General features: G+C 47.5%; 3 protein-coding genes across 4 annotated transcripts in view; 2 read left to right on the top strand and 1 right to left on the bottom strand.

Moving 5' to 3' along the window:
- WDR48 (WD repeat domain 48) overlaps positions 1 to 13270 on the top strand; it is a 46506-nt gene extending 33236 nt beyond the window's left edge. The window contains exons 12-19 of the mRNA XM_023231728.2: positions 781 to 888; positions 1279 to 1375; positions 1844 to 1939; positions 4751 to 4856; positions 5858 to 5945; positions 8223 to 8299; positions 10455 to 10647; positions 11235 to 13270. Coding sequence (XP_023087496.1) covers positions 781 to 888; positions 1279 to 1375; positions 1844 to 1939; positions 4751 to 4856; positions 5858 to 5945; positions 8223 to 8299; positions 10455 to 10647; positions 11235 to 11330 — 861 coding nt within the window. The 3' untranslated portion in view covers positions 11331 to 13270. The remainder of the gene's footprint in view (positions 1 to 780; positions 889 to 1278; positions 1376 to 1843; positions 1940 to 4750; positions 4857 to 5857; positions 5946 to 8222; positions 8300 to 10454; positions 10648 to 11234) is intronic.
- On the bottom strand, positions 13241 to 24488 carry GORASP1 (golgi reassembly stacking protein 1). 2 transcript variants are annotated; one of them, XM_023231730.3, is made up of 7 exons: positions 19572 to 20347; positions 17893 to 17979; positions 17624 to 17754; positions 17182 to 17380; positions 16241 to 16391; positions 15632 to 15784; positions 13241 to 15380 (listed from the first exon to the last, which is right to left on the bottom strand). In XM_023231730.3, the coding sequence occupies exons 1-7, from the start codon at positions 19698 to 19700 to the stop codon at positions 15127 to 15129; spliced, it is 1104 nt and encodes a 367-aa protein (XP_023087498.1). In that variant the 5' UTR covers positions 19701 to 20347; the 3' UTR covers positions 13241 to 15126. The 2 variants fall into 2 exon arrangements, with proteins under 2 accessions (XP_023087498.1, XP_031791086.1); XM_031935226.1 differs by lacking the exon at positions 19572 to 20347 and adding an exon at positions 24354 to 24488 and having other exon boundaries at positions 17624 to 17979.
- Positions 24392 to 27592, top strand: part of TTC21A (tetratricopeptide repeat domain 21A) — a 31542-nt gene continuing 28341 nt past the window's right edge. Inside the window, exons 1-3 of the mRNA XM_023231727.2 lie at positions 24392 to 24738; positions 25956 to 26085; positions 26905 to 27015. Of these exons, the coding sequence (XP_023087495.1) occupies positions 24415 to 24738; positions 25956 to 26085; positions 26905 to 27015 (565 nt within the window). The 5' untranslated portion in view covers positions 24392 to 24414. The remainder of the gene's footprint in view (positions 24739 to 25955; positions 26086 to 26904; positions 27016 to 27592) is intronic.

Below are 27592 nucleotides of genomic sequence, written 5' to 3'. Positions count from 1 at the left end.
TTTCATTGCTCCTGGGGAGAAGCCAGTAGAGACATTCATGGGTAGATGACAATACAAGGTCATCCCAAGAAGCAAGAGGTGAGGGGGACTGGAGCACAGTCAGAAGGGATACCGTTTTCCTTGCACCAGGGAGAATGATAGAGAAAGTTAAGGAGATTCTGTCAAAACTTTTCTTTGTTTTAAGAAAAAGAAGTCAGAATCACGTGCTGAGGGTAATTAATGGGGAAGGTGGCAAGGTCAAAGGTAGAAGAGAGATTTAATTGAGATGGACTGTGAGACAGTGAGCCCAGGGCTCAAGTCTCCAGTAAATGAGGGAGACTGGCAGGTTGCTAGATGGCAGTGAAGGAAAGGTGTACAGTTTACTGCTGCTAAATGACATGGGCCTCAGAGAAGTAAGTTTTTACATGGAGATGATGGAGTAATGGTCTCCATGTAGCATCAAGGAGCAATGGGATGTGGGAAAATAAGCAGTCCGCCTTTGAGAAGATGGCCGACAACTGGGACCCTCGAAAGAGCCATGTTGCTGTTAAGATGAGGTGGTATATTATATCAGTATCAGCACAATTAAATTATAGTTTCTTCCCAAATAATAATTTGTGCTTTTTTAATTTAAAATTTTTATAGCAGCATATTGTTATTTTAAAAAAGGACCACATTCTTTTTGAAATGTATTTTAGACTGTTAAGACATGTGAAAATGTGTAAAATTTTGAATAGCAAAGTCAGAATCAAGTGAATTCACCACTTAATATTGATCATTATACTTTCTTTTGATATATAGGCATGTAAAGTTGAAGATCTGGGCAAAGTGGATTTTGAAGATGAAATTAAGAAAAGATTTAAAATGGTGTATGTGCCAAATTGGTTCTCAGTAGACTTAAAAACAGGGGTAAGTTAGCAGTTGATACTTGTATAATTTGGGATAATTGAAGATTTTCATTATAGCTCATAATTATTATTAGTTACAGAGTCCTGTGTTTTTAAGCGTGAAAGAAAAAAAAATCTGTGTTAAAACTTACAAAATGCAAAACGGAATAAAAAAGGAAACAAAATTTTAAAAAAACAAAAAAAAATTTAAAAAAAAATTAGAAAGTTACAGAATGCCTTTGGTATCCCAGGAAACTAAATTGTGTAGTTGCATTGAATCACATAAAACACATTTTGGTTCCTGAATTTATGACTTAGCACTTTAATCAAATAGTACAAACAAATGAAGGTTTAGAGACTTACTTGGAGAATATATTCAAATAGAATGCCACTAAGTTTTTTCTTTTGATAGATGTTAACTATTACTTTGGATGAAAGTGACTGTTTTGCTGCCTGGGTTTCTGCAAAAGATGCTGGTTTCAGCAGCCCTGATGGGTCAGATCCAAAATGTGAGTTTAAGTGTCCTTCATTTTTTTCCTCCCTTCTAAAGAGAAGACAAATATGAGCTGTTTTTTGCTAAGTACTTATCTTTGTAAAAGTTCTTTATATTTTGTTGACTATGTCCTAAAAATGTGGTATGTACAAATACCTGATGTATACAAATCATTTTAGTAACTTCATATGGAAATAGCCCTTTAAAGAATCTGATTCTCATTTTTGTTTTTAAATAATAGCTATATCTGAGCAACCATGTAGAATATCTCTTTGCTCCATATCATCATTGCTTTAAACGTTCTAAGATAAAATTTTAGCAGAACTGGCAAAATGACTACAGTCTTGATTTTAGACATCATTGGCATTGGGTTAAGAATTTAACATCAGAATATGTACAAACTTAGAATTTTTATTCTCTTTTTAGGTTAAAGCCAATTAACTCTCTTTTCCATTTTATCTCTTTTTAATTAACTTCTTGGCAGTGAATTTAGGAGGACTTTTACTCCAAGCACTCCTGGAATATTGGCCTAGAACACATGTGAATCCAATGGATGAAGAGGAAAATGAAGTAAACCATGGTTAGTTTTTATATTCAGATGATTGCATAAAAAGTTAGAGGTACTTACTTAAAAGGTACTTACTTAAACTGTTTGCTAAAATATTTGTGGTGTGCTCAATTTATTGTCCGCCTTTCCACATCTCAAAGTAGGAACATCCATCCAGTCTTAACTGAGACTGAGATTCCAAAAGAGCAGACCACCTTATGATGTGGCTTTTAGTGAGACTGCTCAAGATAAATAAAATACCCTATATTTATATTCAGATGACTTTCGTTTTAAAATGAGGCACCTTAACAGACTTATTTCCAAAATATTCTTCAAGATACCTGTGATCTTTTGGATTAACCTCCAAAGCTAGGTAGGAAGCTGCATCAGAAAGCCAGGTTTCATTGCATAGTCACTCTTCATGTTGGGCTAAAATGTTGGTATTTGCTAGTCTCATGGCCTACCTGATTTTGACTCTGTTTCCAAAAAAAGTCAAATTCCATCTCAGAAGTGACAGGGCATATGCTCAAACATGTGTAAAGAATTAATGTCATTGAGGACATCTGAAAGGTGTGTGTGCCATAGGCAGTGGCAGTAAAGTCCTCTGAGCAGCAGAGGAGAACATGTTTGGAATATATGCATTTGACTCAGTTTGATCAAAGGAAGGGGAAACAAGAACTTAGAATTTCACATCCTCATGTGTAACCTACAGCTGGTTGAGGAATCATTGAGTCCCATCAACTGAGGCTTACTCCTCTGAAGATTCTCTGCTGGCCACCAGGAGTGAGCAACAATGGCGAGTACCTCCTGCCAGGGACTTTATTCTGGCTGTCACATTCACCCATAATGATATGTGGAATTTAAATCTCTCACATGAGGATGACATACTTCCTTGAAAACCAGTCTTCTGATGTTCCTGTCAGAGAGAGGGTGCTGTTGTCCCACCCACGGTAGCTTTTCTTTTACATCACCTAACACACTTTGATCCCTGTCGGAATTGTACCGTGGACTTTAAGTCAAAGAAACTGATGGAAAAATCTTTCCACAGAGGGTCAAGAAAGCTAGGTTCTGGGGTGGGCTCTGCTGCTTAACAGCTGTGTTAAGTGATCTGCTGTGGGCAGATCATTTCCAGTTAGATGGGATACTTTCAGCAACCCAAATAAGCAATAAGGATTAAGTTATCGGCCGGGCGCGGTGGCTTAAGCCTGTAATCCCAGCACTTTGGGAGGCCGAGACAGGCGGATCGCGAGGTCAGGAGATCGAGACCATCCTGGCTAACACGGTGAAACCCCGTCTCTACTAAAAAAATACAAAAAACTAGCCAGGCGAGGTGGCGGGCGCCTGTGGTCCCAGCTGCTCGGGAGGCTGGGGCAGGAGAAATGGTGGGAACCCGGGAGGCGGAGCTTGCAGTGAGCTGAGATCCGGCCACTGCACTCCAGCCTGGGCGACAGAGCGGGACTCCGTCTCAAAAAAAAAAAAAGGATTAAGTTATCAAAACAGTGGTATAGTCATGCACCCCTTGGATCTAGGCTTTGGGTGAGGAGTATAAGGAAGACATCACCAGAAACCACGTCATCCTTAACATCAGACTGCACGGGGAAGGCAGGGCAGGGCACGGCACCTCATCCAGAGCTCAGACCACAGCACCTGCAGCATATACTCAGTGGACACTCTGGAGTTGTTCAGATGGTGAGCAGCTCTACTATTCAGAAGCCCTTACCAAGTTTCAGGTGGGGGTACTAAAGACACATGGGTATGGTCCCTGTCCTTCAGGAGCTGATGTTCTGGTATGGCAGAGTTACTTATGGAAAGCACTCTGAGATAGAAGAGTTGGGTGCTAGGAGAGAGGTTCCACAAATGCAATAGGATTTCTGGGGGTCAGATGCTTCCTTCCAGTTTAATGAGGAAAGTGTCATGAATGAATTGGCCACTTGAGTTGGTGTCACCTGTGCTGGGTCAAAAGTTTATAAAGAAAGCAGAATGTAGCTAGGCGTGGTGGCCTCACACCTGTAATCCCAGTGCTTTGGGAGGCCTCTAATATTTGTTGACAGTGATTTTGACATCTGTGCTTGTTGGGTTACTTGCTACTTGATGGCTTATGTTTAGGCTGCTCTGCCAAGCAGCCTTGAACCCAGGAGTTTGAAACCATGCTGGGCAATACAGCAAGACCCTGTCCCTACAAGAAATGTAAACAATTAGCTGGCTGTGGTGGTGTGTTCCTATAGTTCCAGCTACTCAGGAGGCTGAGGGGGGAGGATCACTTGAGCCAGGAGAGGTTGAGGCTGCAATGAGCTGTGATCACGCCAGTGCACTCCAGCCTGGGCAACAGAATGAGACCCTGTCTCAAAGAAAAAACAACAATGGAAAGGAAATCTGCAAAGAACAATAAAAGCAAAATTGTGGACTCCTTGAGGACTTTTTCACAAATGCTTCTGTCATTAGTCATGGCTGCCATTAAATGTAATTTTTTTTCCTCAAGAAATTTTTCTGAGCTTGGTGTTCTACAAAAAAAAAAAAAACCCTAGATCATCATTTATATACAGGCTGTCCTAGACTTCCTTGTGGCTGAAGTAGCTGGTTATGTTTTTGTTCTGAATCTCAAACATTAATCTCCTCTTTTATTAAAATCCTTGAAAATACAGTCATTTTTTCCATGAAATATACCACAAGTTGCTGTGTTTCTTATTTTCAGAAATTTAACTTTTGTTTTTAACCTTTATTTCTAACTCTGGTGGACTTAGAGGGCATTTGATCTTGCAGTGTTTGAAGCTTATGGGAGTAAAATGTTTAGAATCTGTTTTTAGCACTAACTCTGATATTACCACCACCTGCATCTTTTCCTAGTAAATGGGGAGCAGGAGAACCGCGTGCAGAAGGGAAATGGATATTTTCAAGTGCCCCCCCACACACCTGTGATCTTTGGTGAAGCTGGAGGTCGCACACTGTTCAGGTATGGGTAAGAAAGACTAGAGGTTCTGCCTGAGAAGGTATCCCATTTGCTAAGAAGTGTCGACTCAAACTCAATATTTTGATACTAGAAATAGTTTATTATTAAATTCTAGGGATGCCAAGGATTGGAAGCATCCCATGTCCATGAGATAGTGAAATGTCTGCTGCTGTTAGACCACATTCTAATTGGGAGGAGAACCTCTACTGTTAGAATGAGGTAGAATACTTTGCCTTGAAGCAGCTTCTCTATTGGTTTCCGTAGGAAATTTTCACTTTTCTTCACTTTGCCCGTGTGACTGCAAGGGTCAAGCAACAGATGATACCATTAGAATTCCCTGTCCACAGAAGAGCTTCAGAGTACATTACTTTCCTTAGGCTGGTCTAGCCAAGATGAGCTGGGCTGCTCCTGGGAACTGTTGAGGCTGACACTGACATTGCCTGGGGTGCCAGACAGTTACATGTGGGGCCCTTCAGGGAAGGGCTGGACTGGTTCACCTCCAGGTTGCCAGCAAGGTCCTGGTAGAGCCAGGGTGAGAGCTTACTAGTCTATAGTTGCCAGAAGAAAGAAAGAATAAGACATGCTTGTCTTATTCTTGAATGCAGGATTATCTTTCTTTCTGATAGTTTCCTGAGTGGTTACCAGAAATATTCTGACTTCTACTGCATGTGAAAGTCTGTGCCATGCACTGTGGCACTAGCAGGGGACATTTACTGAGTGCTTTGCTTGCACCCAGGTTTCCTATCATCACCCAAGGACTCCTTGGTGATGCTATAGCAGCTATAGTGTATGCCTGGCCTTGGAATCTGGGGGCCTGAGTTTTAGGGCCTGCTGTCCTTTTTAGCTGAGTGAGTCATTCTTCCAGGCTGTACTTTATTTCCTCAGCTGTCAGTGGGGGTTAGCCTACATGAAAACCATGAGGGTTCCTCCCTCTAATATTTGTTGACAGTGATTTTGACATCTGTGCTTGTTGGGTTACTTACTACTTGATGGCTTGTGTTTAGGCTGCTCTGCCGAGATTCTGGGGGTGAGACTGAGTCGATGCTTCTTAATGAGACAGTGCCACAATGGGTAATTGACATCACTGTGGATGTAAGTATCCTCCACTCCCACTTGGCTATTTTATTTTTTTGCAACTCATGAAATTAAGAACTGCTTTAGACAGTATAATCTTAAACCTTACTAAAAGCTAGACTCCCAAGTGGAATCCCCGTCTGCTTTCTTGCAGTTCCAAAGTTGCAGAAGTAGTACTGATAATTATTTATATATCTAGCTTTGTTGGTTTTTATATATGCTTATTCAATAAAATAATAAATGAATGAAGCCCTCATCTCTTCCCCAAGCATTCATTCTTGCCCATTCACTCCCTATCCTTCCTCCCATGCATAATAAATTAATGCGTAGCCTTCGGTACTTTTTTCTTTCTATACAAGCATATATTTGTGTACATAGATGTGTCTACAGTTCATTTTGTTTTGCACAAAATCTCTTATACATACTGTTCTGCAACTTTTTTTCACCTAAAAAAATGTATCCTGGACATCTTTTCATGTCTGTACATGTGAATCATTCCTTTTTAATGACTGTGTAAGATTCTCCTGTATAAATGTACCATAATTTTATTTAATCAGTCCCCTATTAATGGACATTTAGGTTGTTTCCAATGTTTTCTATTACAAACAGTGCTGCAGTGAACATCCTTGTACATACATCTTTGTGTACTTTTTAGGATAAATTCCTAGAAGTGGAATTGCTGGATCCAAGGGTATGCACATTTTAAATTTTGATAGATACTGCCAAATTGCCCTCACAAAGGCTGTACTAGTTTACATTCTCACCAACAGTGTATGAGTGCCCATTTCCCCACACCTGCACCAACACTGGATACTTTTAATGTTTGCTAAAAAAATAGGCAAACAGTATCTCATTATTTTTATGTGGATTAAAAACAAATTAATAGGTTAAGCATCTTTTCATATTGGCCATTTGTTTTTCTTCTGTGAATTACCTGTTTGTATTCTTTATCTATTTTTCTATTGGGTCATTTTTCTTACTGATTTGTGGGGTGGTTCTTTATATTGAATATTTACTCTTTAACTATTATCTGTGTCTCTAAATTAAATTTTCACTTCGTTCCTGCTGTCTTTTGCCAGGTGAAAAGTTTTACTTTTTATATAATCAAATTGATCCTTGATGGCTCTCAGTTTCATGTCTTGTTTAGGTATTTCCTACTCCAAAGTAACACAGATATTCTCCTATATTCTCTTCTAGTTCTTTTATGATACTTATGTCTAGCTCTCTAATCTATTAGAATTTATTCTTCTGTTTGGTGTGAAGTAGGATTCTGATTTTTTCCAATGGACAGCTAGTGTGCTAGCACAATTTATTGAAAATCTGTCCTTTTTCTGCTAATCTGGAATGCTGTGTTTATCATGTACTAAATTTCTGTATACACATGGGTCTGTTTCTAGACTGTCTTATGTACTGTGGATGTATTTCATATCTTTCTAAAGCCGTATGAAAAGGAATTTAATCTTTAGAACCTTCAGAAACTTTATTTTCTGTCCCGGATATACCTCTGAGACTTAAAGCCAATGTGACACTTGATGGATATTCCACGGTCTTCTCTATGCCCGAGCACCCCATAAGCCACTAATTTCTTTGAGTGTGAAACTCACCTGGGACACATTGCTGACTTTAGGCCTGTGGCTTATTCCTGAGAGGAGACATCCAGACAGGATGTGACGTGGAGGCTCGGAGGGGATTAATACCCTGAGAAAAGATGACCACGTAATTTTATCTTTCATCTAAGAATGTGGTTTACTTCATGGTAGACATCTGGGTTCTTGGCTGAAGTTTCCATTCTTTCTTAACACCTCAGACCTCACTCTGATGTCAGAGGGAAAGAAAATGGAAGGACTTTGATTGGCCTTTTCAGTTGGATGATGGGCCTCACCAGCACAGAATATGTGGCTTTGCTCAAAGGTGAATGCTGTGGGTATCTCTCAAGACACTTAAGTTTTTGTTTGGGCCTTTAGGTATCAGCCCCAATATTTAAATGTAGAATTGAGATTTTGGTTTGTATGGCTTCAAAAACTAAAATAAAGTTTGTTTCTCTTTAATACCTTGTACTGTTATCTAAGAAGAGCCATGCTACAATTTCATATTGCCACTAATGTTACATATATTTTTCTGATGAATTTTCTCGAAGGCTGACTTCGGTAATTTGATAGCTCACTATACATTTCATAGAAAGTCACTTTTAATTGTAAGATAATTATTACTTGCAAGTCATGTTTTCCTGTTAACATTGTTTTCATTTATCAACTAATAGAAACTATTATACCTTTTTAACTTTTACTGTTTCAGAAAAATATGCCCAAATTCAACAAAATTCCTTTCTACCTCCAACCTCATGCATCTTCAGGAGCAAAAACCTTAAAAAAGTAAGTAAATATATGGTTTATTGATCTAATTAACTACTGGAGAGAATTCCTTTTCCTTCCTTTTATAGCAAAGGAAGCAAATACCAGATCTAAGGCTGATTTTATAATAGTCATAGTTTATACAATTAAACCACTTACCAGGTACCAACTTTGGCCGACTACAGGTGTTCAAAAATAAATAAGGCCAGGCACAGTGGCTGACACCCATAATCCCAGCACTTTGGGAGGGTGAGGTGGGAGGATTAATTGAGGCCAGGAGTTTGAGACCAGTCTGAGCAACATAGTGAGACCCCCCTCACTACAAAAGATTTAAGTAAAAAAATTAGCTGGGCATGGTAGCACACACTTGTAGTCCAAGCTAGCCAGGAAGCTAAGGCAGGAGGATCGTCAGAAGTTTGAGGCTGCAGTGAGCTAAGATGATGCTACTGCACTGCAGCTTGGGCAACAGAGAGAGACCTTGTCTCCAAGAAAAAAATGATAAATAAAACATGCATTTTGTCTGTTGCCTTAATTCACAGTTTAGGACCCAACCTGTATATAATAGTTGCTTTTATGGATACTTAAGTAATAATGAGAGTGGGAGAAAGAAATGAGCTTGTGGCTGGAGCTTCCCAGAAAGGCTTCTTGAAGGACATGGAATTTGAGTTGGACATGTAATGATTGATAGAACTTCAAAAGATAGATATTCCAAGTCCAAGACACAGTGTGATCAGGGATGTAGAAGTGGGAGCATGCATAAGATAGTGGAAGGTAGTGTGAGGAGCCATGCATCTGCAGCATGGGATGGAGGCACAGCAGGAAGATATTAGGAAGTAAATTGGAAAGGCTGTTGAAGGTTTTGTTGATGTTGGATTTGAATGCCAAGCCATAGAGCATGCAGTGACTAAACACCAGAAACGTTTGAGCCAATGTGGGATATGGTCCAGGGAGACCCAAGAGAAGAATTTTAGTAGTGTAGTAATGGGATGCTAAACTATGAACAATATGTATATTCTAGCAAATAAAATAAAAAAAATTTGTAAGCCTCTTTGTTACAGAGATTTCCAAACTTACATAGAAAGAAGCTAGTGAGCCCCCATTGTCCAATCAGATAGCTTCAGTAATTATCAATACCTTGCTAAACATTTTGCTTCACCTATACCTCTACCTGCCCTCCCACCCACCTCCCTCCACACACACACACACACACACACACAATTACTTTAAAGTGCGTCTTAGACATAACTTCAGATAGATTTAACAACTGCAGTTCAAATGGTTTTCAGAGCGTAAGCCTTAGTTTTTTGGTGTAATAGTTATTGACTGTTATCAGAGATACAGAAGTAGGGTGTTGATGAGTCTAGTTTGGGACATAGAGAGTTTGAAGTGCCTGTAGGACATCCAACTGAAGATACCCAACCAGCTGTTGGGTTTGTGGTTTAGAACAGAAGTTTGAGACTCAAGGTCTGGACTCAGGCATTGTCTACCCACAGGTGCTAGTTGAAGGCATGGCAGTGGGGAGGAAAGCCCAGGGAAAACTGAGCAGTGTCGGACCCTGGTAAGCATTGGGAGCTGCCTGCCTTTCCAGAATTATTTAGTTTGCCCAGGCTCTGGGAAAGTATTCAAGGGAATAAAACCCAGAAGGCTACTATGTATATGTAAGTGTGTTTGTTTGTTTGTTTGTTTTTCTGAGATGGAGTCTCACTCTGTTGCCCAGGCTAGAGTGCAGTGGCATGATCTTGGCTCACTGCAGCCTCTGCCTCCTGAGTAGCTGGAATTACAGGCGTGCACCATGCCCAGCTAATTTTTTGTATTTTAGTAGAGACGGGGTTTCACCATGTTGGTTAGCCAGGCTGGTTTTGAACTCCTGATCTGAAGTGATTCACCTGTCTTGGCCTCCCAAAGTGCTGGGATTATAGGCATGAGCCACCACGCCTGGCCTGTATATGTAAGTTTTAAGAACATGTATTAATCTCATTTAGTTGTACATAAACTGTGTCTTAGAAGGACACTGTAGAAAATCTTTCGGCAGCTCTAAAAATGGATTAAGGTAATGACCAAAAACATATATTGGTTTTTCATCTTTATAAAATGTTCGCATCAAAGAAAAATAACATGGAATAAATAATATCTAGTGATTTCCCTGATGTCACAATATGCCACTGCTTCTTTACAGAGACAGACTCTCTGCTAGTGACATGCTCCAAGTCCGAAAAGTTATGGAACATGTTTATGAAAAAATTATCAACTTGGATAATGAGTCTCAAACCACTAGCTCTTCTAATAATGAAAAACCAGGAGAACAGGAAAAAGAAGAGGATATTGCTGTGTTGGCAGAGGAGAAAATTGAACTTTTGTGCCAGGACCAGGTAAGTGGACTTGAGGACTACAGCCCCATTTTTTCCAGTGCTGGTGCTCATCAAGAGTTACATGGCTTTGGGCAGGGGGCTTCTACTTTTAGAGGGGCTCTAAGGAGCCCTGGGCCTCTCCCACCTAAAGCCCACCCTAAAGCTCCTCTTTACTGCTGGGGAGATTTTCAGAGAAGGGATACATAGACAAATGTGGATGTGCTGGTAGCTTTTTTTTTCCGACAAGAAAAAGACACATGGTCTTCTTGATTTGCAAAGCAGCATGTGCCATGTTAGTTTATGATTTAGAGTGAAGGTGTGCGGAGAAATGGCAGAACGGTTTTTTAAATCAAGATGCACTCAAAACGTATCCTTAGACAAATGGCCGAAAGATGGCCTGGTGTTTCTGGCATAATCACAAAAGATGTACATCTCACTAAGCTCAATTTCATTCCTACATGCATGGAAGCCGTGGCAGCAAGAATTGGATACCAGGCATAGGGGAGGAGTGAGCAAGCTGGATCACCTGATGAGAGTCCCTGAGTTAATGATAAAGGTTTTAGATATTAGAGACTTTGAAATTTTTAAACTTAATTTTGGCTATTCAGGTTTTGGATCCAAATATGGACCTTCGAACAGTGAAACACTTCATATGGAAGAGCGGTGGAGACCTAACCCTCCATTACCGTCAGAAGTCCACGTGAAGGGTGGGCTAATGCTCCTGGGTATTCATTTACGACCTTCCTCTATGGCCCCAAGAGTAGTCCTAGGAAGCCCACTGAGCCCCAACGGGAGCAAGACTTCTAATGGCCGATTTGGTATGGACCGAGATTATCTTTCAATTGAAGTGACTAATCGAGATGTAATATAGAAACCAGTCTCTATGTGTAGATTAAGCTGTCCCCAGGGAAGCAGAATGCAAGAGCAGAAGAGCCCCAAGCAGACTATGCCTTTCGAGATGTACAGAAGACTGACAGCAGGCCAGTGCAGACTTTGCTTCCTCCTTGTTTCAAAGGACCTTGTCTGTCTGTTAGCACTTGTTAGAGACACCTCGATCGGGCCACAACTGTCTCTGTTTCAACTTCAAACCCACACACTCTGTAGCTTTTCTAAAAGAGTACATTCCATTCATGCAATAGGTATGAAGGCTTTTTTCCAAGTTTGTCATATAAAAAAAATCAAATTGTTTTCACCATTTAAGACAGTTATTTTTAATGGGAATTTGCTGTTGCACAATTTGAGAATCAGCCCATTTCATAATAAAAGATTAATGTTGGGCTTGTTTTTAATATTGCATCTCAGATGTGTTCTTGTAGGAAGATCTGTTGAAATTCCAGGTGCTGGATCATAGCACTTGGACTGCTGGGCCAGAGTTTGCGCAGCCCGTGCCTAGTGATGCTGCACCCTCCCATGATGTCCTGGCTTTGTGGCAACCCCAGGGAGGTGCAGCCGTTTCACTCCTTCCTCCACTGTGTGCAGTTTTATTTACACAAAGCGAGCTGAGACCACGGGTTCTTGCTCTGGATGAGCAGCATGACACCATTAAAACTTAAGACCATGATGAAATTTCAGTTTCATTCAAATGTTACCTAAAATTTATGGTGTCAGAGTAAAGGGAGATCATAGTGAGTTAATTTGATATTCATATCCTGGAAGTATACATATTTGTTTTTCCAAAGTTTTATATGCAGGTTTTTGTTGTACCTGTATCTAGATCTTCTTTTCACTGTTCTAACAATCTAACACTTTCATAGAATCATTTGGATCTTGTATAGAATGTAACTTATTGGGGATAAACACTTCAACTTTTGGCAGAAAATACTTTGGATTCTCCCCAAGGTCATTTGTATTCAGAGTGAATCAATGGTCCACCCCCATGAAACTGTAAGACAAGCCTCCTGTATGAAGCCAGAAGCACAAGTGCCTTCAGAGGGCAGTTGATTCCAGTCCAGTTGCCTCCCTAGCTTGTGTGTGGCCTGCCTCCAGCATAGCAGGGACTAGGGAGGGAGGCAGGGAAGGTTTTTTCCTTTCTACATCTTCACAGGTTTGGCTGGGGGCAGCTGATGGGCCTAAGTCCATACCTTACTATTTAAGATATTCTGATCGCACAACTGCAGAGACAGGGTTCCCTCACTGCTAGTCAGCTTCCTTTGGAAACTGGACAGGGCATTGCCACCTGCACTTTGAAGAAGTGAGCAAAGACGTGGCCATATTTCCAATAAGCTGAAATGGTCTTTCTCCCTTCCTCAGAGAGCAAGCAGCTTTTTTTTTTTAAAGTCCTTTCTATCTGTTGGATACAACAGTGCGCTTTTGGTGCACATTTTTTAGCAATAGTTGTGAATTAATGGCAAAAACAAAACAAAACAAAAAAACCAAACTTATTTACCAGCCCTCAGTTGTGTTTGCACGAGGGGCCTTTGAGCAAAGAAATGGGTTTTGCTGGGTCATTGTGCCCTGTGTGCTAAGCCTTGGGTGGCTGCATTCCCCTCCTGTCATACATCTGAACCCCAGCATGATTGTATTTCTTTCCCCTCCAGTCAAACCGTAATACAGTTTCCAGAAAATTTGACAGTCCTGCAATGCCAAAAGGGTAAAAATCTGTATTTCACAGTTGTATAGAATAAAGGCTTTAGTTAAAATATTTCAAAGTGTAGTACACATTTATTTTCTTTTCTTTCATTTGTCATTTTCTTTCATAGCAGATTACAGAGAAAGAAACCTCTGGTTTCATGTTCTCCCTGGAAATACTAGCATTGATACCCATTTTATCCTCCAACTTGTGGGGGAAGGGAAAGTAAAAGTGAGGGAGGGAAGAGCCAGAACATTTGGGTGAGGGCAACTTTGGGTCAGACTGCCAGGCTACAGGGTTAAGGGAAGCTGGCCCCAGAACAGTCCTGTGGCGATTCTGTTCTACTTCCTGCATTCCTGCAGACTTGACATTGGGCTCCCAGACGATCCAGGACACAATGCCTCACTGTTCTGCACACGTATCAGCTGCTCTGGTAGGCTTGACAAGGGTTTGCTTTAAATGAAGGGTTTGCTTCAAACTTAGGGTTTGCTGATTTGGGGCCCTCCCTCCATATAGTTGGTCTGTGCCCCCCAGAGCAGGCATTCCTTGTCCTGCACAGCTGACAGAGCTTGTGAGTTCCCTGCATGTACACCAGCATGACACATGATCCTGTAAAGGTGAGACTTTCAACTAGGCACAGGCTAGAAGACAAGACCAGAGGCAGCTTTCATAATAATTAGCAGTGTGGGAAGTGAGGGTCCAGTCAACACGGCAGAGGACTTCAGGTGATGAGAGGCCGTACCCGGATGGAGTGCAGGGCCTAACCTAGCCATAACCTGCAAAGGCACCTGGGGTGGGGAGAACAGCTTCCTCCCCTACAACAGGAAAGAACAGAAGGGTCTTTACCTACTCTTAATCTATTCCCTTAATTCCCCCTTGGGGTTGGAAACTGTAACAGACCTAGTCAGGTAGACTGGCTTTGAGAAATTGCTTAGAGTATTGAACTTAAATTTGTGACTTTTATTCACTACTGAGGCTGGGTAGATGCCTTGTATATTTAGAAGAGATCACTGTTTAAGTTTGGGAGCTAACAGGAGTTGCCACTGGGGATTCAGGTCTGTGGTAGGTAGGCCCTGAGGAAGAAGAAATACGGTGGTCTGGGCACAAATGGGTCTCTGCTGAAGGGCCTAGAATTTCCAACCCACCTCCCTCCAGGAGAAGGGGGCAAGTACACTGCCTCTCCCTCCCTCCTGTGACTAGCATGGTGGCCAGCCTGAGCCAAGTGTGGCAGTGTAGCCTAGGGACAAGGACACATGACAGAGGGCTCAGTGATTGGGACTTGAAAGGGGGTGGTCCCAGGGCTTCAGGGTCCCTTCCAGTACAGATGGGGTGGGCTGAGCTGTGCAGGAAGAATCAAAGCAACAAGGCCAATGCTGGACAGCAACCCCTTCCTTCCTCACCTCATCTTCACATTGGATTATGACCAGACCCTGCTGCCTCCTGGGCAGCCCCAGTGACCAGAGCAGGACCAAGCACTGGACCTGAGGGTACACGGCCAAAAGATGTCCTCCCACAAGGCCCATGGCCCCCTCTCACCACCCACTGAGGCCTTATGCCTCACCCAAGCAGCAAAGAATCCTTCCTCTCCTACCTCAGCTCCTATAAAACAATTTGGGGTGCTGCTCCCAGCCCTCTACTACCCCAGAAAGACTTGTTTGAAACCCCCAAAGCCAGGACTATCAGGCAGGATAAATGCTGGGAGGTTACCTCTTGGACACTAGAAGTAGAGTCTGAGTGGACACAGAAGCCCCCTGCCAGCAGAAGTCCCTGCACATGACTTGGAGCTACAGCCTAGAAAGCTGAACACATAGGGCTGGGATCAGGCACAGGGCTAGGATCAGCTTGGAGCTGACCGCACAGTGCAGCCTGGGCTGCCTGCCCACATCTGGGCCTCATGAAATGTCACAGGGGCCTTGTCACAGCCCAGGGTGTTATTCTGCGGTAGAGATCTGGGCCTGGCTGGCTAGCCCCTCAGCCTCCGTCCCAGCATCTAGGCCCTCTGCGCTTGCTGGTTCCTCTTCAGCCTGAGCTTCAAGCAGCTCGGCGGACAGCCCATCTTCTGGTGAGGCTGCAGAGGTTAGACTGTCAGGAAGAGTCAGCTGAGGCAGGTGGTCCGCCTGGGCTTGGGCACCTGGGCTGTCCAGGAAGGGGACCTCAAACTCTGACCCAGACCATGTAGCCTCACCTGCAACACAGAAGATCAGGCTGAGGAGGCCTGCAAGAACCTAGGGCCATGGTGTTAGGGCCAGTAACCCCACTGACCACCCCCCATTGCCACTCCAGGTTTGATGGGGGATTGGAGATGGAGTATACCAATGCCTTGGTGTGACTGTGTCAACCCAATGGCCTGCTTCTGCCCAGCTGAAGAATTGAGGGCAGCCTTCCCAACAACCCGGGGTCCTTCCCAGAGGACTTCAGAAGGTGATGGCCACTCACCACCCCGCTCATGAGAACTGCTGCTGGAGCAGATGTCCTCTGGCCCTGAGGTTGAGACAGCTGTGGAGGTCAGTTCTGTGGAAGAGGGCAGACTGGGCCACACACTGGCATTGCTGCTGTCCAAGAGGGAAATTCCTGACACGTCCAGGAAGCCTAGGGGAGGGTGGTGCAGTTCTTTGCCAGCATCAAACCCTGACTGCTGGAAAGCAACACCCTGGGCTCAACTTGCCTAGGACATCTGGCCCAGCCTGTGAGACTGTAATCTCCTCAGACCCTGGTGATACCCCTCACCCAACCTCAGAGGTTCCCACACTGCCTGTTTCTGAGGAAAGAAAGGGACCTGGAGTTGGTCGTCATGGGAATAGCACAGTGGCAGTGGGCCTAGACTCTGTTCTGTCTCCAATTTGCTGTGTGACCTGAAGAAGGCCACCTCTCTTCTCTGGACTACAGACTCCCCATCTGTACACTAGATTGGATGGTATGCAACTATTAGTATCTTGGTGTACATGAGATATGAGGGGTTGGCAGGGCCTGGTGAAAGTTTTGACATTCCTGCCAAAGTCCAGCCCCAGGCCTGGGGCCCACTCCTCTTCAGGGTCTGCCCACTACCTGGGTCCATGACTCGCTGCACTGGAGGTGGGGGCTGAAGAGGAGTCTCCATGAAATGGGGAAGTCCATCAGGGTCTGGAGCACTCTGGCTGGGACTCCCAGGCCCAGGAAGGGGATCCTCCATGGAGGAGCCAGGTGCCTGCAGCAGGGCCTAGGGAAGAAGAAGAAATGGGTAGGGGACAATCAGGACAGTGCCTCAAGGTGAAGAATTTTGCAGTCCAATCTTGTCCCAGGAGCACTGCTCTGCCTGAAGGAAGGAAATGGCCTTAATAAGCCACCCCTTCTTACATTGGTGACAGGAAGTCAGGCCTGAGGGGCCTGGCCTGGCCTCCCCTGCAGTGTTGGCACTGAGAGGGAGCACTCTTTCCACTCAGATGAGGAATCCCAGGTGCCTACCTGGCTCTGACACATTCCCTTTGCCCCATCAATGATTCACGAGAAGACAGGGCCTTCCTTGAATTCAGGCATACCTGGAGAACATCCTTGAATACTCCCTGGCCCAGACCCCAGGCACCAGCCCAGGGCCCAAAGGTGCTCTCAGAGGACCCACTTATCAGCTGTGAAGGCAGGGCCAGCACTTCCCTGCAGACTTGGCCAGACAGCCATCCCAGCTGTGGCTCTGGAGGCCCAGCCCTTTGTCCAGTTTTGGCACAACTCACAGGCACAGCAAGCACCCATCTCTGAGTCTCAGTTTCCCGCTCATGAAATGAAGATGACAACTTGTGCTTCACCTCCACCCTCACTTCTAGACCCAAGGGGCAGGAAAGCCAAAAGTGAGTTTCACTGCTCCAGGCATGGTCTGCCTGCTCCCACTGGGTCCCAGAAGTAGATGGGCCTCTCAGATCACAAAGGCCCCACAGGCCCCGTGAGGGTTGCTGATGGCTCCCCAAGGGCAGCCTCTAGTCTTCTCTCTTCCCAGTTGATAGATTCTCCCCACATACCTCCATGTAGTCACTATGCCTGGAACCTGTCTCCAGGGAAGGAGAGTCCTCGAGGGTGGGTCCAGGTGGTAGGGCATCATGCAGTGGGGCATCAGGTGGTGGAGCACAAGGTGGTGGGGTGCCAGGTGGCTTCCTGTGGTAGCTGGGGGGCTGAGTTGGGATCCGGTGTAGATACCCGTAGCCAATGCCACATCCCAGACTGCCAAAGGCCAGAAACATTCAATTCAGTGGCTTGTCCCATGGCCCTCCCTACCTTTGCTATCCCCACCTACTACCAGCAATAAGGGGACTGAAAAGGTTACTTCTGAAACACTGGTCAGCCTCAGGATCCCTGGGACAAGGGCCCAACCCTCCTCCATCTCTACCATAGAACTCTGAGGTCCATGCCCAATGGTCAGGCCCCACCCACCTGGCCCTGCAGCCCTCCAACCCCATGAAGTACCTGCCCTCTCCACCCCAGGCTGCATTGGGAGTTACAGTCACCTCCCGGCAGGAGTCTGACTCGGAGTTATACACCATCAGCTTCAAGGGCTTCCCCTCATGAGACTCGATGAGCGTAAAGAAGTCCTCTGACTGTGAGAAACGCATAGCACCTGAGGCCTGCTTCCAGGGCTAAAGCCTCAACAAAACCAGACACTTCTCGTGGACAGCACCCTTCCCTTCACACCACATCCAGAGGGTCTAGGGAGGGGCAAGCTACGGGTTCCTCACCTCCTGGAGGATCTGGTCCGAACCAACCACATAGTCTGTGTAGGGGCGCAGGCCGGCAAGGGCAGCAGGTGAAGATGGTTCCACATCCTGGGGAAAGAACCGCAAGCCACTGGCCATGCTACTAGAGGTGTGGTTGGGGGACGGGAAAGGGCAGGGGGAACTGCCTTTTCAGGTAGTGAGTGGGACACTTGTCCTCTGTCCCTAAGCAGGGCTTCAAGCCCATACTCCTTCATTTCACCCCTCCATTCCCCTACCTCCCTCAGGTCTACAGCCTGTCCAGCAGAGGGCAGTACCATGATAAGGCTCAGCACCAGGCTCTGGAAGCTGACCCTGGGCTCAGCTTCTGGCTCCAGCTGCCCAGCTATATGACTGAAAACACATTATTGAACCTCTCCTAGCCTCAGTTTCCCGACAATTAAAAGCAAGATACACAGTACCTAACGATAGGGTTACTGAGAAAAATAAAGAAATATATGAAAAGAAGAAAAGCACACCTTGGCTACAGGAGGTACCCCACTACATTGCTGCTTCTGCTGCAAGCATGTGCCTAAAGACCCCGAGGGGTTGGAGGTGAGGACAATGAGCAAAACTGGGTACAAATAAGGATTCCTTTCTCCCTTGGAAAGTTTCGCCACGCCCAATCTCCCTGGGAAATGCAAAGGAATTTGCATCATCAGTCCCCTTTCCCTCATGGGCAGATTAAAGAAGGCTGCAAAGGTTGAGAAACTTGGCCAGGCTCTCCCAAGAAGTCAGTGAGAAAAATAAGTGGCTAGAAAACAAACCAGCCAACTTCTAGTTCAGAGCACCCCCTTCCACCAGGCTACAGGACTGAGCATTCAGGAACTTAGATACCATCAATGAGCCCAGGTGTTGGGTGTGCACGTGTGTCTGTGGACAGACTAACATCTATGACAGCTTGGTCACTGAGGTTCGTTAAGGTATCGATTAATCATGTAACAATATACCAGAAAAAAACAGTATATTTACAGTCACATTGCTTATTGACAGAGATACATTCTGAGAAATGCATTGTTGATTTCATTGTTGTGCAAACATAATACAGTGAACTTAACCTACACATAGCCTATTATACACCTAGAGGATATGGTGTGGCCTATTGCTCCTAGGCTACAAACCTGCACAGCATGTTATTGTACTGAGTACAGTTGTATTGTAGACAACTGTAACACAAGTATCTGTGTGGCTAAATATTCAGGCATAGAACAGGTACAGTAAAAATATGATATTATAATCTTATGGAATCAATATTGTATATGCAGTCCGTGTTTGACTGAAACGTTGTCATGCAACACATGGCCGCACACACACACACACAGAGGGACACAAAATAATAAAAGCAGCAGCATTCCAGCAGTCCAACCACCATGCCAGTAGATGGTATTTCTGCCTTTCAAATTAAGTAACCGAGGTATAGAAGGTAAGAAAGTGCTCAGAGTCATGGCTAACTGGAAGCAAGGTACATTGTTCAGGTAGTAATGAGCTGCCCTCTCTGGGACACTGGAATGAGACCACATCCTGCCCTCTGTCTTCCCTGACCACTGCTCCAAGGCTCCTGCCCCGCTCCTGCACGTCCCACCCTCACACCCCGCCCACATCCAGACCTGCCCCAGTAAACTCATCCTTCCGACACACCCTGCCCTACCATACCCCACACTCACCAGCACATGCCAGACCTGCTCACTGGCCCTGCGGAAGCTGCAGAAGCGCACGCTGGCACCCAGTAGGCCCTGGCCGCCCCACATGTTGCTGGGCACCACCTCCACCTCGCGCACCCTCATGGTCTTCATATTGAACACCTCCAGCTTCACAGGCTTCTCCACATTGGCTTTCAGTAGTGCCTTCAGTGTGTCATTCTCCTTGTTCTGTGGGGGCAGTGGGGCTGACTCCAAGGCCACCCCATGCCCAGGCTAGGACCCTCAGACAAGTCTGGGCCTGAGATGGGGCAAGGGCCTTAGTGGGCAGCAGCCCCCAGCAGGATCACTGTGGGGATGGGCCAAGGTAGTGGATGGGCCAGGTTCACACACCAGGGTTAAGCCTGTAGCCACTGGGACCCCCACCTCCCCCAAGCACTGCCAAACCTTCCTCAGCCTGCCAGAAAAAGCAAGCAAAAAGCCTCTGGGATCCACAGCATTCCAGTGCTGCCCCACTCTGAGCTGCCCATTGGCCAGGGCCCTCATATCCCTCACGCCCAGGAGGCAGGCCCCTTGGGCCTGTGGCCACCTCCAAGAGGCCATCTGTCCTCTGTCCACCCCAAGAGCTCAGAAGCTGAGCACTGGGCAGGGCCCCAGTCAGGCTCTAAGTACAACCCTGGCAGAAGGGGAGACAGGGCTGGGACTCCTTTTAGAAAAAAAGGCAGGGAAGGGTAGACTGGGGCCTGTGGGACAGATGGAGACACACAAACACACACTAGCAAGCAAAGCAGAGGCAGGGTTGGGGAACCTCACCAGCCTCGAGTGCCCAATGGTGATGATGAAGTCAAAATAGGGCTCCAGACCCGCCTGCTGGGCTGGGGAGTTCTCCTGCACCTGTCCCACAGCAAAGACCACAGTCACTGCGCCAACCCTGGGACTCTCCAAGTAGCCCTCTCCCCCATTTCAGGAACCATCAGCACTCCCGGTGTGCCAGCCAGAACATATGCCTGGCGTGAACTGTTCTGGGCATTCTGAAGATTCACTCCATGGTCTCTTGCTACCTTCCTGAGCAAAAATTCTCCTCTTAGGAAAATGGCTCCTTCCTGATTATGATCCACAGATGCTTTCAGAAATGGCTCATAGCCCAGGACATCGTTAGAGGCTCCCAGGAGGCAATATGGAGACACGCTGGCCCAGGCCTGTGGGTATGTTGCTCTAGAGGGCTGGGCTAGGGTTGGCTGGAAAGCCAAAAGGGTTTACCAGAAAGGTTTAGACTGGACAAGGGAGGACCCTGACGTGCAGTGGAAGTGGGCAGGCCTCAGAAGGGATATACCCAGGGCTGTGCCCAGAAAGAGGAGTGGGAAAGGCAGCTTGCAGCCAGATCCCAGGAGTCCCCAGCCTCTGGGTTGGGAGACGCAGGCTCAGTCCAGCAGGTAATGAAAGCCACTGGCAGAGGAGCAGACCCCAGGGGTAGAACTGGGCCTGAGCCAGGGAGCCCAGTGAGTGGGCAGTGCCAATCCCCACACCCTGGCTCTGGACTGAGGAGCCTCCCACTGGCTCAGCTACCCTACCAGCCTCATAGTGTAGCCTCCATGTCTGTGCAGGACACCTCCAGGAAGCATTCCCAGTCCCAGGGTGCTCCCTGCCCCTCCCTGAACTCCCCAGCTCACTGCTGTCTCCAAAAGCACAACCACCAGGACTTGCAGGCTGCAGCAGAAATCCATCCCAAAAGCCCCATTTACAGAGCCTGGCTTAAACAATGCAGGCTTTGTCCCAAGGCCCTAGACCCGAAGATGGACCCACACCCTCAGGCCTTTGGCTATGGGCATTTGATGACCTGTTGGTGTAGACACCAGCCAGACCCAGCCCAGAGGGCACAGGACTTAGGCTCTTGCTGCCTCCTCATGGAAAAGGCCCTATGGCTCCTGCTACACACCAGCCCCTCCAGTTTTGGATTCCCCAACCTGAAGGACAGCTCATGAAGACTAGGCTGAGAACAAATCGCTGAGATTAAGGCCAGTTTGCTCCTGAAATTAGGACTCCCTTCTGGCAGCATCACCAACTGGGCCCCTCCTTATCACCTCCAGAAGCTGCCATGGCTTCCAAAGGGAGTGAGTGCGGCCCAGAAATCAGATCTGGCCCTACTTGGCCTGGCCCAGTAGGCAAGCTGCTCCCAGGCCCCACTGCGGGAGCTCTGTCCCCTGCCCTCTAACCCTTGGAGTGAGGGGATCTTTTGAAAACCACAGGACAGTTATTCAGGAACAGCTTGGGGACAGTGCCCCTACCTGATCAGGGCCACTTCCAAACCAGTCCATGTCAGGTGCCTGCCTATTCCCCTCCCCACTCCCCAGTATTGCATGTCAGCTGCTCTCCATCATTAATGAGGTCCAGAGACTCAGGCCCCAGGCCTGGGCTCCTTGACCCACCCAGTACCTCCACCCACCCTCTCCTGTGGCTTTCTCCTCTGCTTGGCTACACTCCACTTTTCTCACCTGGGGCCTCGTCACCACTCACTATGGCTCCGCAGCTGAAATAATCTATGCTGCTGCCCACTGTACTGCTTCCCCTTCAGAAACCACTGCCTGCTATCCAGCTCCCTCAGGGGCTCCCATCATAGCCTGCCCCATGGCCCTATAGTGCTGCTTTTCCTAATGCTTCCACCCTATCCTTCCCAATCAGGGAACCTAATGGAACTCACAGTGATCACAGCTTATACTTACTAAGGGCTGGTTGGCTGAGTGCCAGGGAATGGCACCACCTCACCTGCTTTATGTATCATTTAACCTTTTTAATAACCTCAAATGACAGATGAGACCAAGTACTCGGTAATTCAGTAATTTGACCCCAGGAAATCCAACCCAGAGCCCTCTCCCAACCACTGCCCTCTCCTAACAGCTGTTTCCTGGTGAATCTGCCACTACTCTAAGCTCACTGAGGGCAGCGACTTCTCCAAAGTGTTAGGCACACAGCAAGGTGCCAATATTTCTAGAATGCAGCACAGCTGTTCTTCAATGTTGTTAAATGTAAGTAGGTCATGTCACTCCTCCACTTAAAACCTCCTGATGGTTCTACATCTCAGAATACAATCTTAAATCTTCAGGACAACAGGCAAGGTCCTACATGGTCCGCTCTGGTCTCCTCCTCACACTGGTCACACCACCCAAGCACACCAGCATCACTTGGCATTTCCTCAAACACACAAGCACAACATACCTCCGGGACTCTGCACAAGCTGGTCCTTCTGCCTGGAATACTACTATTCCCCTAAATATCTGTATTGTCCACTCTTTACTTCCTTCAGAAGCATCTGTTCTAATGTGACTTGAGAAGAGGCCGTTCCTGACCACTCTATCAATAATAGCACCCACTCACCATTCTGTATCCCCTTAACCTGCTTTATTTTTATCACTAGTAATTACCACCTACCATATATTTTTTTCACTTCCCTTCTTTCCCTACCAGCATTCCAAATGTCAGTTCCAGGAGAACAGGGACCATGTTTGTTCTGTTCACTGCTTTATCTCTAGAGCCTTAGAATTCTGCCTGCCAGAGTAGGAGCTCAAAACTATGTTTTTGTGACTGACAACCTCTGATCCCTGGTCCCTCTCCGATTTGTCCCTCTCCATCAGGCAGGTCCCTCCCATCTTCGAAGCTCCCATCATCGCCCTACCCCTCCTCTTGCCAATATCCTGAGTTCCTTTGCCTTTAATCAAACCTGTTGGAAGACGCTCCTGGCTGGATGCATTCCACTGTCAACACTTGCTGTTTGGAGCCTCACCGTAAGAAAGCCCATTACCAAGCACAAATCCTGTCAACTCTGGGTTCTCCAAGCCAGCCCGGTTTTCACGTTAAGAAGCTCCTCCTTTAGCCCTCTCATGTGGCTAGCTGGCAACAGACCTTACCTTCAAAACACACAAACCGACAAACTTGCCTGTCTCCACTCATCTCTGCATCCAGCTGCCTTTCACTAGGGAAAGGGGGGTGCAGGGACGCCTCTTCCCCGCAGCGCTCCGGGGTGAGAGACCCCCAGCCCCTCTCACTTCCATTATAGCCCTTCCCTCTCCGCAGGCACAAATCTCCATCCGGCTGCGGCCCCTCTCCTCACCTTCACAGCCCACTCCGTTCTAGGAACCCCACTCCGTCTCCATTTTCCGGAAGCCTGCTCGCCCAGACCTCCTTGTGGAGGCATCTAAAGGCTGGGACGCTCCCCAGCTGCAAACGCTCTCCTCGAGGATTCTGCAGCACTCTCCCGGCCCTCTCCTTCCCCACAATCCCGTGGCTGGTTTGCACCGGTCCTCTACACTCGGAAGCCCTTACGACCCTACGACTGGCGGGATGCGCGCCGACGGGCTCCCCTGCAGCTGCGTCCACTAGGTTACCCCGGCCCCCGGGACTGTCCTCTGCATGGCTGACTCTCTTCCCAAGCCCAGCACGGAGCGCGGACGCGGCAGGCGAGCGTAAATATGTGCTAAGTGCAAGAGTGCGTCCTGACTGGCAGTGGTGCATTCTTCACCCGGGAGGATCGCCATTCCCGACGGCCGGACCGGGAAAACGCTCCGCTTCCGGCACTGCTGGAACTTGGTGCGGGCGCTGGGCCCGACCGCGGCCGCAGAGTGGCCAGGGTCCGGGAGTCCCGCGAGGCCGCCTCTCCCAGGCGGCTCCCACCGGGCAGGGGGCACCGCCCGCCACCCAGGCGAAAACACTCGGGCCGGGACCCCGCCGCAGTCGCCAGCCAGCTGGCGACCGCAGGCCCGGGCGCGGGGTTGCGGGCGCCCTGCCAAGGTCACCGGCGCCGCGGCGGCGACTCACCCCGTGCAAGTGGAAGCCCTCGGCGCCGCCCGCGGGCTGCTCAGCGCTGACGCCCAGGCCCATGGCAGCAGCTCCGCTCGGCATCCAGGTCCACTCTCGCTGCGCCCACCCAGGCCGACCCGGCGCCACTAGCACGGACTCGCTCTCTCGGCGCTCGATTCCTGCGCCTTGTGACGTGAAGCGCTTTGTTCCTCCCACTCCAGACACTGACGCTCCTAGCAACCGGCTAGCAGCTCCGTTTCCAAGGACTGTAACGCCTTCAACCGCCCGCCGTGATAGAGTGCCCACGACCCTGCCTCGGGAATCCAGCTCCGCACCGCCCCACCAGACCCGGACTCGGAGCCGCGAGCGGCCCGACATGAACAGCAATGACTCCTCCCTTATGGTGCGTGGCCTGGGCGCTGTCCGACCGCTCCCTCGTGACTCCCCGCCTCTGACACAGCGACCTCATGCCTTGCTACTCTCCTGCCACCCTTTGCCGTCCTCAGTTATATCAGGCGGTCCTGCCCTTTCTTGCCCCATTCTTCCTGGCAAGCACATCTTCTCCGGTGGCTTCTGCGCTCCCTGAGCCCCAAATTAGCATCCCCGGTTCTTGAGGTGCCGCAAACCAGCGCATCTCATCACTATCATTATCCTTTCTTGTCATCATCCCTTCTTCCACCCAGCTCACTTTCGCCTGCGCCTCCCACCCCAGTTGATGGCATCACTATTTAATCTCCTAGCCTTAACTCATACCTCTTCCTTATACTCATCTTCTAATCCTGTCTTCAAGAAATGCCAGCTCCTCAATGTCTCCTGAGTTTTCTTTTTATCTTTTTATCTTCTAGCCCAGAACCGGCACCATCTCTCCCCCTGAGCGCCTGCAACAGCCTCCTTCCCATCTGGTTTCTCTACTCTGGCTCTCTTCAGCAGCAGTAGTCCCTGCTGCCACCACAGCACACACTCCCCACACGCAGAAGCAGCCACAGTGGTTGTTGCAAAAATGTACATCTGAAAACATCCCTCGCCTTAAAACCATTCTGCTTTCTGTTACCCTTAGGATGGTGTCTGGGCTCTTTCGTATGGCCCATGAGGCTGTTTACAGTCCAACCACATCTGTTCCCAACCTAGCACCCACAAACCTTAGAGGAAGTGAAACTTAACTTTAAAATCTCAGCCCCTTTGTCAAGCTATAGTTTCCATGGGCTTAAGCTTCCTTAGCTGTGAAAGATACTGAGAGGGCCATGTACAGGATAGTGGATATGAAGCCCACAATAACTTGTAACTACAATTGGTATAATGTTTCTTATTATGTTTCCTCATTTTTTCCCCCTTATTCCCTTCCTAAGACAAAGCCTGGGTTGAATTCCCCATCACAGTTGAACCAGAATCTGTTGGTAATGCCCCAAACACACCTCCAAACTTTTTCCTGGGAAAACTACATGGAGCTGCTCCCAGGGCTGTTAGAGGACAGGATGAGGCCTGAATGTTTCCTCTTTCTCTTCCCTTTGCAGAACTAAGGAGGAGCAGGGGATAGGGAAGGGAGCAGGTCTCATCCCATCTGGGACAGAACAGAGACAGAGAAGGGACTGGGCTAATGCAGCTATGTCTTCCTTCATACAGGCTGGGATCATTTACTATAGCCAGGAAAAGTACTTCCACCATGTGCAGCAGACTGCAGCTGTGGGCCTGGAAAAATTCAGCAATGACCCTGTGTTGAAGTTCTTTAAAGCCTATGGAGTCCTCAAAGAAGGTAAGGACTTGGCAGTGTTGGTTTTGTGACCACAGGCACTAGCCCGGCCCTAACACTCTGGCTCCACCTGGATGCCTCCTTGTATCCTAGTTATGGTCCCATAAAAACCGTTTCATACTCAGCGGCTGGATTGCCACGGGAATCCACAGAAGCCTACATAATCCATATCTAGTTGACTTTTGAGACCTCAGAGCGCTCACTATCCCTGCTCTGCACCTCGGGTTCCCTCTCTGTAAAATGAGTGATTGGAGAGATAGCTGCATGATTCTTGAAGTAATTCCAGGCCTGGAAGCTGAGAACTGGTAATGCAGGCAAAGGAGGAGGAAGAGGTAGGTGTGAGGACAGGTGGGTATGGTACAGGTACAGGGAGAGGAGTGGGACCCATGCAGGTGCAGATGCGCTGACATTCAGAAGGTGGTCCTGGGCTGAGGACTGGCCGAATGGCCCATGGCCAATATCTGAGGACATGGAGGGATAAATGTAATCAGTGGCTCTTGAGCACTAGCTGGGAAAGCCCTGCCTGAAGTCCTTCTTCAGAACTGACGCAGCTAATAATTGCAGCCTCACACATATCCCCACAAGTACTCACAACTTTCAAGTCCAAGATTTCCAACCTCCAACAGCCTGGACCGTGTTACCAGCAACTCTTTCCCAGAGCCCCAGTCTTCAGGGAGCTTGGGTCACTGGGGACCTTTCAGACCAGATAGTCCTCTGACTCTGGGCAAAGGCAGGTAGTGCTGAACCATTGGGTCAGCTACAGAGTCTCATGTCCTCTAATCCTGGAGCTTGAGAGTATAACTATGTGGACTGTCTTTGCAGAGCACATCCAGGATGCCATCAGTGACCTGGAAAGCATCAGGCATCACCCAGACGTGTCCCTGTGCTCCACCATGGCCCTCATTTATGCTCACAAAAGATGTGAAATCATTGGTGAGTGCCACCATGCTCAGCTAGGCCTGACCCACCAGGGGAAAGAAAGCCCTGCCCCAGAGATACACAGTCCCTCAAGGGCTGCCAAAGGAGGTGTGTGCCCTGGTGGCTGTGCAGATGCTATTAACCAGTGAGAAGTGAGTGCTGCTCCTCTCCCCTTGGAGGTCTGGGAGAAGACACCATGCCTGGATCCAACTGAGTGGAAGCAGGCAGAGCCCATGACAGTGGGAGGGGTCCATGCTCCAGATCCCAAGAGTTGGGAAAACACCCTTCTTCTTTGCCAAGATCTTGTCGGAAAAACCAAGCTAATATACATAATTCTACCCCTAATCTCCACCCCTCAGGGAGAGGGTCCAAGAGAGACTACAGATTACTATTTCCCCACTCATAATAAGTTGTGGGGCTGAGGCTAAGGATTTTGGTTTGGTCTGCCTGCTCAGCACACTGCTGGGCACAAAGAGAAGAGAAGATAATCTCAGAGAGCACACCTGAGTCCAGGCCGGGGCAGCCCCTGCGGCATCTCAAGGGCAGGTACTGCTGGTTTCTAGGCCTTGGACTGCGCGCGGTGTGCTGCATA

The sequence above is a fragment of the Piliocolobus tephrosceles genome, chromosome 2 (assembly GCF_002776525.5).
Source record: "Piliocolobus tephrosceles isolate RC106 chromosome 2, ASM277652v3, whole genome shotgun sequence".
Classification (NCBI taxonomy): Eukaryota; Metazoa; Chordata; class Mammalia; order Primates; family Cercopithecidae; genus Piliocolobus; species Piliocolobus tephrosceles.
This window is presented reverse-complemented; position numbering and strand designations above follow the sequence as displayed.